The sequence below is a fragment of the Sus scrofa genome, chromosome 8 (genome assembly GCF_054392235.1).
Source record: "Sus scrofa isolate SSC_HxYL_T2T_F1_AM1 chromosome 8, Sscrofa_HxYL_maternal_Yorkshire_Landrace_v2.0, whole genome shotgun sequence".
Lineage (NCBI taxonomy): Eukaryota > Metazoa > Chordata > Mammalia > Artiodactyla > Suidae > Sus > Sus scrofa.
In genome coordinates this window covers 111630018-111643822 of record NC_139390.1, presented here as the reverse complement: position 1 = coordinate 111643822, position 13805 = coordinate 111630018, and the positions used below count along the sequence as shown (strand labels likewise).

At 36.7% G+C, this 13805-nt stretch overlaps 1 protein-coding gene across 2 annotated transcripts in view; it reads right to left on the bottom strand.

The window, feature by feature from the left end:
- The window catches only part of PRSS12 (serine protease 12), a 75582-nt gene that overhangs the window by 18959 nt on the left and 42818 nt on the right, over nt 1–13805 (bottom strand). For both annotated transcript variants that reach the window (XM_003129227.5, XM_084973088.1), the window contains exons 8-9: nt 13233–13374; nt 2969–3174 (exon numbers count right to left, since the gene is read on the bottom strand). In XM_003129227.5, coding sequence (XP_003129275.2) covers nt 2969–3174; nt 13233–13374 — 348 coding nt within the window. The remainder of the gene's footprint in view (nt 1–2968; nt 3175–13232; nt 13375–13805) is intronic.

The window sequence follows — 13805 nt, the reverse complement described above, 5'->3', positions numbered from 1 at the left end:
TGTACTTAAGGATGCATAGTCAAACGTCTCGAGATAACAGATTTCCATCAAGAGCGTAAAACAAAGAAGACTTAAATTTAAAATATGTGAGAGTTCCCGCTGTGGCACAATGGGCATCTCTGGAGCTCTGGGACACAGCTTTGATCTCTGGCCCAGCACAGTGGGTTAAGGATCCAGCGTGGCCATGGCAGCAGCATAGATCATAACTGCAGCTGGGATCTAATCCCTGGCCCAGGGGGGAACTCCATATGCCACAGGGAAGCCCAAAAAGGAAGAAAAAAAAATATATATATATACACACATATACCTATATATATTTATTTATATATTAAAAGTGGAGTTCTCACTTATGGCACAGTGGGTTAAGAATCTGACTACACCTGCTCAGGTTTCTGCAGAGGCAGGGGTTCAATCCCTGGCCCAGGGCAGTGGGTTAAAGGATCTGATATTGCCACAGGTGTGGATCAGATTCAATCCATGGCTCTGGGAACTTTCACAGACAGTGGCTGCAGTCATATATACAATAGACACACACACACAAAGGTGGTGTATAAAAGAAGGGAAAATAGAATAAAGTAGACTAGTTTTAAAAGTAATTTTAGAAAGTAGGACAATGCACATGGGGGTATTTTGTTTCTTTGGTTAAATACCTGTGTATAAAGTGTATATATATACTGTGTTTCTATCTATGTAAGAAGAGGAATTCCCTAGTGACCTACAGGTTAAGGATTCGGCATTGTCACTGCTGTGGCTCTGGTTCAGTCCCTGGCCTAAGAACTTCCACACGCTGTGGGCTCAGGCAAAAACAAACAAACAAACAAACAAACACTTAAAAATAAAAAACAAAAAACAAAAACAAAAAAAGAGAAGGGTGGAAACTCTGCCAAGACCATGGAAATCTAGTCAGCACTAATGGTTTCCCTTAATAACCAGGCAGAAGGGAGCCCACAGGGAATCAGCACTAGTTATTTCTTCACTAAGGTAGAGGGTCAACATTGCATATGTACCAAGATCATTAATTTGTCAAACGATCTCAGAGACATGCTGTCAAACTTTAATCTTCATCTCTTAGGATATGAGTTCCCTACATGACACTGAAAATTATAAAATACCAGAAAAACATAAGTTTCCAATAATGGTCCAAGTCAGGTCAGCGTAAATAATGCCAAGACAAGGGATGATGTAATACTGAGCAAGCAAAACTGAAAGTTTATATCGTTCTGCAGAAAAGTACCAGAATTTAAGGAAATAAAATCTATTGAAGAACATAAAATCCACTGTTACCAAAAAAAAGCTGTAGGAGTGCCTGTTATGGCTCATCAGGTTAAGAACCCAACTAGTATCCATGAGGATGCAGGGTGGATCCCTGGCCCTGCTCTGTGGGTTAAGGATCCAGTATTGCTGTGAGCTATGGCACACAGGTTGAGGACACAGCTCGGATTCTGCATTGCTGTGGCTGTGGTGTAGGTCAGCAGCTGTAGCTCTGATTCGACCCCTAGCCTGGGAACCTCCATATGCCCAGGTGTACCCCTAAAAAGACCAAAAAAATTATAAAGTAAAATTCACTTATAAAAGGATCCCATCAACTGGCTTATCAAATCATAGTTATTACATACACACATTTAATATACAAATGGATATAGATAAATAAACATAACAGACATAAAACAAAGCATGCAGGGTTATAAGCATTCTTCTTCACACTGAGAAGAACCTCAGATAGTGAAGAATCATATTAATACCGAATTTACTTACTGCACTGTCTTTAACAGTTATTAAAAGATGTTAGAAAAAGAGAATGCTCAGATATAAATGCATCTGATTTTAAGAAAACAATGTAGGGGAGTTCCCGTCGTGGCGAGGTGGTTAACCGAATCTGACTAGGAACCATGAGGTTGCGGGTTCGGTCCCTGCCCTTGCTCAGTGGGTTAACGATCCGGCGTTGCCGTGAGCTGTGGTGTGGGTTGCAGACTCGGCTCGGATCCCGTGTTGCTGTGGCTCTGGCATAGGCTGGTGACTACAGCTCCGATTGGACCCCTAGCCTGGGAACCTCCATATGCCGTGGGAGCGGCCCAAAAAATGGCAAAAAGACAAAAAAAAAGAAAAAGAAAGAAAACAATGTAGGAATTCCCTGATGCCCTGGCGGTTAAGGATCTGGTGTTGTCTGCTGTGGCTCTGGTTCCATCCCTGGCCTGGGAACTTCCACATGCTCTTGGCGTGGCCAAAAACTACCCCAAAACAAAAACAAAGAAAATCTGACGTATCAAAACTGTGAACTTTCAATCCACATAAAGAAGTGACTGTTCTCTTCATAAAATACAACCATAGTTTTCTCCAAAAGAGCTAGTTTTTCCCCTTATTCATTTAAAACAGTATCTGTTTCATAAAAATTAAACTCAAAACTTTTAATAACTCTTCTATTTACATTAGCATGAAACATCCATGACTATATTGTATTAAAAGATTACTTCTCATTTTCCTTATATTTTTAAATTTAAGAGAATAGAAATTACAAAAGATAATTTTCTTTTTGCAATTAATTTTTAAAAATATCCCTATTGTGTAAGATATTAATAAGTGGAAGAAATGCCTTTCTCTGACTCATCTTTAAATTTTCATTTCTTTATTTTTCTGAAGCAATTGTCAATTCTGAATCTTCAAGAATACCAGCAAGTTTGACAGTTTTATTACATCCAGAGAAGGAATGGTTAGAAATGGCTGAGAATGTCAAAAGCGGACAATCCCAGAGATTATAAAATCCTGTAAATGCACTCCTTCCCCTAAACCCTGCTCTTTCTATAAATCCCACCCAGGCAAGTTTATCAAGAATCACTGCCTCTACTAGCACAAAGAACAAGGATTGAATATATTCCTATGAAAGGAGATTTTCATTATCAAATTACTGCCTATAATAATGAAGTGGGGATTAGCATTCTTTAACTTGTTTAAGCCCCAGAAGGTGACTTACCTTTATTACTGTTACCTGATGCTTTCTTGCCGAAATAATCACAAATAACTCCTGCATCTTCACTGTGGCGGCAATTGTGTTTTCCAATATCTTGTTTGATACAGTCAGCCAGGGACCTCTCATTGCCTGTGCACTTCACATTATCCACGTGGATAGGTCCCTTTCCTTCCCCAAAATAAGCCATGGTTCTTGCTCTGGCAGGACCCCTGAAAATAAAGCATTCTTGAGGATGTGGAGAAGCAGTCGGTCATATACTTGAATAAATCACAACGGACACCCCCACTCCATTATACATATATTAAAATTATCATCCCTCTGGGCTAAAAAAAATTATTGATTTCAAGACTCTGTCAAAAAAAGTTTAGAGTTCCCGTCATGGCGCAGTGGAAACGTACCCGACTAGTATCCATGAGGATGTGGGTTTGAGCCCTGACCTTGCTCAGTGGGCAGGGGATCCAGTGATTCCGTGAGCTGCGGTATAGGTTGCAGATGCGGCTCGGATCCCAGGTTACTGTGGCTGTGGCTGTGGCGGGCATGTGTAGCTCCAATTTGACCTCTAGCCTTGGAACTTCCATATGTCACAGGTGTGGCCCTAAAAAGAAGAAAAAGAAAAAAAAAAAAAAGTGTAAGAGAGTTAGTAACTATATATTCTTTGTTTTTATATCCCAGTTTCTTGATTATATCTTAGCTTCTACTAAGAAAGTCACATTTAATGATGTGTCAAAAATTTATGATAGTCTTAAACTCTAGTTTAAGCAGGGGGAAAAAAATTATCTCAAAATTTTCTACTCCCTTCCAGAGCATAATAGCCTCATAAAATGGGTATGATATTTCCAAGAAAATTATGAGAATTAAAAAATTACCTAGAGAGCTAGGAATTTTAAAGCCTACTTTAGAAGTAAAAAACCACAACTTTTAACTGAGAAGGAGATAACCAGAAATCATGACTAGAAGGCAGACTTACTTTTGGTATATCCCTTTTCTTTTACTTCTGTCTTTTAAAGTAATATATTACTAGAGAGTTCCCGCTGTGGCACAACTGGATCAGTGGCGTCTTTGGAGCACCAGGATGCAGGTTCAATCCCTGGCCCAGCACAGTGGATTAAGGACCCAGCATTGCTGCAACTGCAGTTTAGATTGCGACTAAGGCTCGAATCTGATCCCTGGTCCTGGAACTCCGTATGCCGCACGGTGGCCAAAAAAGAAAAAATAATAATAATAACATATTACTTCTTTTAAATACCCCAATACAAAAACTTTTTAATGAAATACTTCAAACTAATATATTCAAAACTCAATTCCTGATAAATTAATGATATAATTATGAATGGCAAAGTTTTAAGGTTTGAATTACAGGAAAATTATCCTTTGAACTTCAAGTCTGGGAGCGATTTATGAAACAAAACTTAGATGGTATACCTTAAATTAAAAGTCTAATAAATTCAGCAAAAATTAAATTAAGAATGCTACTGTAGTAAAAACCACCCAAAGGAAAGTGAAAAGACAAATTTAAAAGTTGATGAATACATTTGCAATACATAATTATATATATATATTTGTTCATGAATATATTCTCTAATAGAGGGAAATAGCATATAATATACAAATAATTCTCAAACTTCGTTTAAAAAATAAAATAAAACAATAGAAAAACAGGCAAAAGACAGCTTTAAAAATAAAAGAAACTATATTATTAAAAATGACAATTTGGACCAGACTTCTAAAACCAAAATAGATTCCTCTTAATTAAGACATGTTATTATACTTTCCTTATAGTTATGTAAGGAACTCATGCAAAGTAGTTTATTGATATGAATTATCTGAGGAATTTGCTTAAATAATCCCCTTTTAGCAATGAGATCTAGCCTCACATGCTTGTAGTTGGCAGCATTTTCATTTCAGAAATATACTTCATCATTTCTTCTGTATTGGTAACTGCTCTTCTGATGTAAATTGCAAATTAAAATAATATTTAACCCATTAGAAATGCTACAGAGTCATAGAAAATCAAACAGGTGACTCTAAAGATGCTCTTGAATCTTTTTTTAATATAAAACTTTTAATAGTTGTATAAGTAATAAATGCTCATTGTATCAAGTGTGCAAAATAAAAGTATAAAAAATTTCAACAACACACTGCTAGCATTTAGGTACACATTTATGGGGAAAATACTAATGGTTAACAGTTTAAAAAAATTCATTGTACAAATTAGTGTATCTCAAACTAAGTGGGTCTTAGATTTATTTTTTAATAAGCCCCAGGTGATTCCTATGCAGGTGGTTCTATAGCAAATTTCTTTTTTTTTTTTTTTGCTTTTTAGGGCCACACCTGCAGTATATGGAGGTTCCCAGGCTAGGGGTCGAATCAGAGCTGTAGCCACCAGCCTACCAGCCTACACCACAGCCACAGCAACATCAGATCTGAGCCACATCTACGACCTACACCAAAGCTCATGGCAATACCAGATTTCCAACCCACTGAGAGAAGCCAGGGATCGAACCCTCAACCTCATGGTTCCTAGTTGGATTTCATTTTCGCTGCGCCACAACGGGAACTCCATATAAATCAAATTTCAGTGTGGAAAAAAATTATTTCCCTGCTGTTGCACATTTATTTTAAAAACTTTAGACTTTTGGAGTTTCCTTCATGTTTCAGTGGTTAACGAACCCAACAAGGATCCATGAGGATTCGAGTTTGATCCCTGGCCTTGCTCTATGGGTTAAAGGATCCATCATTGCCATGAGCTGTGGTGTAGGCTGCAGATGTAGCTCAGATCTGGTGTGCTGTGGCTGTGGCACAGGCCAGTAGCCGTAGCTCCAATTCCTCCCCTAGCCTGGTAACTTCCATGTGCTACAGGTGTGACCCTAAAAAGCCAAAAATATATATATATATTAGACTTTTTACAATTATATACAGCTGTATACATATATCTTTATGGGAAACTTGAAATGCTTCCTAGAAGTGGAATTTTTATTCAACAGGTCTAAACATTTTTTTAAGATTCTTGATATATATTGCTGAATACAGGGCACATCTTTGGAATGCAAGTCATTCATTTGAAATATGTATAAGTAAAATGTAACTTTAAAAAAAAAGGTATTTTTCTGTTTTACTTTGTATACTACAGTTGGGATCTATCTGGCGTTCATTTCTGTCTAGTATTAGTAAGGGTTCTATTTCTGTCCCTAAAGTAACTGTTTCAATTACTCTTCCTGCTGATGCAAAGGGCTTTTTTATTTACTGATTTATCATGACTATAAGTACAGAAGCCATTTCTTGGTCTTCATAGTTCAGTAATTGGCTACACATTAGAACTACCTGTGGGAGCTTTTAAAACATAACACAACCTTAACCCTACCTGATGTCAATTAAAGTAGAATTAAGACGTCAAATGGGAATAGGGCCAGGCACGGGTAATATTTTTCAAGTCCCAAAGTGATTTCAATGCACAACCAAGCTGTTAACCACTGCTGAAGTTGGTATCACTGACATCTTGCCTATTCCTGTGCCACTATTACATGGATTGGATTTCAGATGAATTTGCAAGCCAAGTTCCCCTGCCCACCCAACATACACACAAAGAAAAACATAAGATTTTTATGAGAATAGCATTTAATATACAGGTTACTTTCTATTTTGTCTTCCCATTCAGGTTTGTGGTGGATCACTTCAGAAGTCTTCCAGCTTTAGTAAAGACTTATTTTTTTTCATATAGACCTCAATTCTTTTTTTTTTTTTTTTTTTTTTTGTCTTTTTGTCTTTTGTTGTTGTTGTTGTTGTTGTTGCTATTTCTTGGGCCGCTCCCGTGGCATATGGAGGTTCCCAGGCTAGGGGTTGAATCGGAGCTGTAGCCACCGGCCTACGCCAGAGCCACAGCAACGCGGGATCCGAGCCTCGTCTGCAACCTACACCACAGCTCACGGCAACGCCGGATCGTTAACCCACTGAGCAAGGGCAGGGACCGAACCCGCAACCTCATGGTTCCTAGTCAGATTCATTAACCACTGCGCCACGACGGGAACTCCAGACCTCAATTCTTATAAAGTTTATTCCTTGACTATTTTCTCTAGTTTTTTACCTTCTATAAATGAGATTATTTTAGTTTTCTACCTAGCATACAGGAACATGCTTTTTAAAAACATTTATATTTCATATTGGTATATTAATAAACACTAGTTTTAGTGTCCTTTCGCTTGATTCTCTGAAGTTTTCTGGGTGGACAATTGTAATATTCACATTACAGTTCTGACTTTCTCTTCATTACCAATACCTCAATTCCTGATGATTAGTGGGAACTCCAGACAATGCTGAGTCATTGCTGTAATAGCATACACACTTACTTTGTTCCTACTTGATGCCTGTTTGTGATATAAAGTTAGTTTTATTTTACTCTCAGCTTCCTAAGAGATTTGAAGGAGTGTTAATTTTTTATCATGTAGCTTTTCAGCATTATTAAGAGACTTTATTTATTTTCATTTATAAACAACACTGAAATACATTAACTGAATGCCTCATTTTGAACCACTCTCATGCTTGGAGTAGATTCTGTTTATGGTATATCATTCTTTTAATACACTGCCAAATTGTGCTATATTTTGTTTAGAAATTTTAATGTCAATTTATGAGTTTGTGTATGTGTACTTGCCTAGTCTTAAAGTCAAGTTATATTAGTCTCAAAAAATGACTGGCAAGATTTTCACCTCTCTTTTTTTCATTTGCAACAATTTATATAACTCAAGAATCAGCTATGTCTTAAAAATTGGTCAAGGAATTCCCACTGTGATGAAGTGCGTTAAGAATCTCACTGCAGCAGCTCCAGTCACCACAGAGGCACAAGTTCGATCCCCAGCCTGGCATAGTGGGTTAAAGGAAGGATCAGGCGTTCCCGCAGCTGCAGTGTAGGCTGTGGTTGTGGTTCAGGTTCAACCTCTGGCCCCAGAGCTTCCATATGCCATGGGTGCAGACATAAATTAAAAAAAAAAAAAATTGGTCAAAACGCTTCAGCAAAAAAATCTGAGTCATTTATTCTGTGGTCATTAATTTCTGTGGGTTTTGTATCAACTTTGATAATTACATTTTTGTTGAAAATATAGTTTTCTAGATAATTGTTCATTTCATCTAGATTTCCAAATTCATTAGCTAAAAGTAGTTCATAATATTCTACAATTTTTCACCCTTCTTTGTAGCTTTGCTTACATTTCTTTTCTCTAATGTTTACTTATATTCTCTATCCTTTTTCCTAATCAGAACTGCCAGATATTATTTAACTAATATTTTAAAATGGAAACAATTGTTGATATGTTCATGTGTAAAATAGAGCAATTTGAAACTCAAATAGGCATAATTTGAATAAAATTCAAAATTAATAGCATCCTGACACTAACATCCCAAATGATTCACCAGTTTTGGACATGAAGATGAGTAGAGGTGGAAAGTAAATAATAGTATGTTAAATGTATTGATATTTTTCAGGAAGGGAAAGTTACATATAATTTTTGAAATTGGTAAGAAAATATGCCAGTAAGCTTGCTAAAAAATTTAGAGAATTTCTAGTAAAACAAGAATGCTGAAATTCCAGATCACTAGAGAAAGGAAAGAGGGAAAATTGAAAATTGGATTGCTTGCAAATCAAAAAAACAAAAGGTTACAAAAAGAATAGAAAATAAAGCATGATAAATAGCATAAAAGCAGATGATAGGTGGAAGTAAATACATAGAAAACAAAATTAACTCATTAAATAAAAGAGGATTTTCTTTTCTTTTTTTTTTTTTTTTTGTCTTCTTAGGGCTGCGCTAGCAGCATATGGAAGTTCCTAGGCTAGGGGTCCAATCGGAGCTGTAGCTGCTGGCCTACACCAAAACCACAGTAACACGGGATCCAAGCCGTGTCTGCAACCTACACCACAGCTCACAGCAATGCTGGATCCTTAACCCACTCGGCAAGGCCAGGGCTCAAACCCAAGTCTTCATGGATGCTAGTCAGGTTCATTACCACTCAGCTACCACAGGAACTCCAAACAGGATGATTTTTTTTTTTAGCCATTTACCAATCAATGCAGAGACTAAAAAGAATGCACTATTTTAGATATATCAACAAGAACTAGGGAACACTCTAATAAAAGTAAATAATCAAAGATGGTTTCAATTATACAGAGAAATCTAATAAATTTTTCTTTGATTCAAAAAATAATAATTAAGGGCTGTGTCACCACTAGAATTCATAGCTGAAACTGTAGTAGGCTCTTCTACATTAGCCTTTTTTAATGCAATTAACTTTTTTATTCTTTCTTTTTTTAATGTTTAATTTTTTAAATTGAAGTACAGTTAATTTATAACATCATGTTAGTTTCAGGTGTACAGCACAGCAATTTAGGTTCTTTTCTCTAATAAGTTATAAAATATTGAGTATAGTCCCCTGTAGTATGCAGTAGGTCTTACTGGTTATCCATTTCCTATATAGTAGTGTGTATATATAAATCCCAACCTCCTAAATTATCCCTTTCATCTGAGTACCAAGTGCTCCTGGGAGTAGATGATGACTTTCCAAGGCATATCAGGACTTTATAGAAACAATAAAATCATCTTTATAGACACAATAAAATCTTCATTGAAATCCATGTACATTCTCTTCTAAAACTGGTCTTGCTAAAGACCAAGTCAACTTCTCTTTCAAAATTTCCCTTTTCCCACTTCACAAAAGAAAGGTATTACCTTTCACTTACCTCAAAACCAATCACAGTCCATTGCTCTAAGATTTAAAAGCCTCTAAAGCGTCCAAAAGAACAATTCAAAAATAAATGATAGCAATGAAGCCTCCTTTAATTCAAACACCATAAACCCAACCCATCAGTCTAAGAAGTAGGAGTTTGGTCAACTTTTCTTTCCTATGTTTAATAATTATTTGCCAAATTTTATTATTTTTTGGTGCTGTTTTTAATTATTTGTGTACTAGAAATCATAAAATCCTGAGAGGAACGTATTAGAAGAATTTAATTTCTCTCTTGCTCTATGTGTACACATATGCACACACACATTTTTAAAAGCATAGGAACATTAGGATTCTGTGGGGAGGAAAAAACTACAATTTCAAGGAGAAAAAGGAAATATGTATTTTTTTTTGTTGTTGTTGCTATTTCTTGGGCCGCTCCTGCGGCATATGGAGGTTCCCAGGCTAGGGGTCTAATCAGAGCCATAGCCACCAGCCTACGCCAGAGCCACAGCAACGCAGGACCCGAGCCACGTCTGCAACCTACACCACAGCTCACGGCAACGCTGGATCCTTAACCCACTGAGCAAGGGCAGGGACTGAACCCGCAACCTCATGGTTCCTAGTCAGATTCGTTAGCCACTGCGCCACGACGGGAACTCCAAATATGTAAATTTTTGAAGGTCAAAGAAGAGCTTGTTTGTGTATTTTTTAAGTGAATAACAGAGTAGCAAAGCACTAAGATATCCATATCTTATGGTATATAATTAAGAGAGTGATGTAACCATTCTATTTTTAAATGTCATACAAAAATATTCCAAAAATTAAATGCCTTGCAGTTATTTAAATGTAAGATAAAAATACTTAATTTGAGGTCTGTACTAAAACAATAGGGGTAGATCACTTAAAAATTCTTTAAAGGGATACTATTCTAATAAACACAGGGTTGAAGGACAACATCAAATGGAAAGATATGCTAATGGATTCACACAAAGTTCAAATAGAATGGAATTTCCATAATGGCTATTAGTCTATCTTAACAAGGTTAACTGACAGCTAGCAACACATGTTCTCTCAGCCCTCTAAAAAAAAGTGCTCATATGCTAGACTTTGTCAGACATTACGTAATATGTCATTAAAAAGTGTCTTTTACTTTCTGTCCACTCTCAGCATATCTATGTTAGTTACCAATCACATTTCTGGGTTTTACTACTTCATTGCTGTTTCTGCCATTATGAAAAAGCTTTCCAATGCTATTTGGATTCTCAGTGTTTCTAAGGACTAATCCTCAAGTATGATATAGCTGGCTTGAGCGACAGGCCTCTGGAATTCTTGTTAATAAAGCTCAAGTCTTTTGACAGCTTCAACATTTTCTGGATTGATTTCTACAAACAAATGCTTTATTAAAATTTTTTAATCATTCGAAGGAGACATGGGGAAAAATATCCCCTGTTCTAATCACCTACTTATTTACAATTACATACATGTTCTTACATGAAATTCCATTTCTCCTCAGTGGGAAATCATAAAAATGTTCAAGTATATTTAGATTCATCAAGTATCTAAATGATTCTCATTTAAATATTATTTAAAGGCTGATTTTAGGTAAGGGAATTGACTGAGAATATAAGAACAAAAAGTTTGTTCTTTTTGGAGAAAGGAATGTTAGAAATGTAGTGAGCAAAGGAAACAAACTGTTGACTAAACTCATGTAGGCATCTAATGTAGATTCTTCCTACCTTCCTTTACCACCCCTTATTTTGAAAGCTGAAAATGTGTCACAGATCACCCATTTTGAATACAGAAAATCTGTATTACAAATAAGGGACCCACTGACCATAAGACAATTGGAACTGCAACTAAGTCCAAAACTGAGCAGTAAACTGAAGTAGTACCTGAATAACCAAAAACAAATTTTGACTTAAAACTTCAGAAAAAATTTTGAACTTTTATTAAAATAGAAATAGTTTTAAAAATAGAAAAATAAAGAGTTCCCATTGTGGCTCAGTGGGTTAAGAACCCAACACAGTGTCCATGAGGATGCAGGTTCCATCCCTGAACTTGCTCAGTGGGTGAAGGATCCAGCATTGCTACGAGCTGCAGTGTAAGTCGAAGAAGTAATTTGGATCTGGTGTTGTGGTGGCTGTGGTGTAGGCCGGTAGCTGCCCCTCCAATTCAACCCCTAACCTGGAAGCTTCCATATGCCACAGATACAGCCATAAAAAGAAAAGAAAAATAGAAATATATTCTGCATAGGAATAACCAGTTAAATTAATCAACATTTAAGATACACTTAGATTTAAAATTAAGGATCTATTTTAAAATCCAAACCACTATTAGTAATCCAACATAAGCTAAGCAGTTTATGTATATTAGCTTAAATTCCATAACCCTCTAAATTGTAATGTTCCATATATTTCCAACTCCAAAATCAATCAGACCTTTTACAGTCATTTGCAGACATGCATAGTCTTCAAAAATTTGAGTTGCCCAGCTGAGGTCTCACAAGGAAATAAGCTGCCTTTTTAGTTTAGTTCCCAAACTGGAATTAAGTATCCTTCTCCCAGCTCATTGACTGCCACATGTTTCACATTATAACTCATGCCTGAAAGAAACCTATCAAACACACTTATTTTCTCCAAAAGGGACATCACACAGCCTTCCTTCATTCAGAAATACTGGACAGCACTTCAGCAAAATGCTTAGGGGCCACTTAAAATGGAAATCAGAAGTCCTCATTGTGCATCAGCAGTAATGAACCCAACTAGTGTACACGAGGACACAGGTTCGATCCCTGGCCTCACTCAATGGGTCGAGGATCCAGCGTTGCTGTGAGCTGTGGTGTAGGTTGCAGATGTGGCTTGGATCCTGCATTGCTAGGGCTGTGGTATAGGCTGGCAGCTGTGGGTCTGATTCAACCCCTAGCCTAGGAACATCTATATGCCATGGGTACAGCCCTAAAAAGACAAAAATAAAAATTAAAAATTAAAAAAATGGAAATCATCAATGAAAAGGCACAGAAATAAAAAATTAAAAAACAAAAACAAAAAAACACTAGTAGGCTACAAAAAAGTACTGCTGCTTGCAAGCACGAGAGCTAAAATAAGAAGGCAGGACATTACTCGGTTCAACCCCAGTTCTAGAGGCAATGACTCTGTATCTCCTAATTCAACGTTCCCAGTGACTACAGAACATAATTACTGTACAGAGTAAAAACCAACTACAATTTCAGTAACTATAGAATGAATCCCTTCTAAGGCTACTGTGTTGAAACATAAATCATAACACCTTTGGCAGACAGAAGAAGTACTATGAAGAGTCAAGATTTATCAGACTGTTATTAAAGCTACATTTCTTATGTAACATAATTATATTTCTTGTGAAAAAATAAAAAACTTTAAATAGACTCTACTTAGTATTTCTTTATAATTCTGAATCAAATTAGCATGCTGCCAGTACTTTCAGTTGAATCATAGAAATTAATTTTAGGCAAGAACAAGTATAAAAAAAATCAGAAATATTCTCAAGTAACCATCCCAAATAATTAGGTTTTGCTTACTTGTAGCCAAGCTGTCGACAGATCACAGTTGCATCTTTATCAGTCCACCCATCATCACAAATTGTTCCCCACTGGCCATTGATAAAAACCTCCACTCGTCCTTCTTTCTTATTTTCTCCATCCATCAGTCTGATTGGAAAACCTAAGGAATGATTCAAAAGTATCAGAAAAGCCAAAACAAAGCATCTCTGATGCTAAAGCACGAGAGATTTTATAAAATATTATTTGTTTTTAAAATGAGTTAAAAATCAGTTGGGTAAGGAGAGAGAGCAATTTAAAAAAAAAAAAAAAAAAAAGCAAATGGAGTTCCCTTCGTGGCTCAGTGGTTAACGAACCCAACTAGGATGCATGAGGTTCGATCCCTGGCCTCACTCAGTGGGTTAAGGATCCGGCATTGCCATGAGCTGTGATGTAGGCTGCAGACACAGCTCAGATCCTGCATTGCTGTGGCTGTGGCATAGGCTGGCAGCTGCAGCTCTGATTTGACCCCTAGCCTGGAACCTCCACATGCCACAGGTGTGGCCCTAAAAAAAAAAAGAAGAAAAAAAAGCCCTAAGCCCTAACTATGGTTTA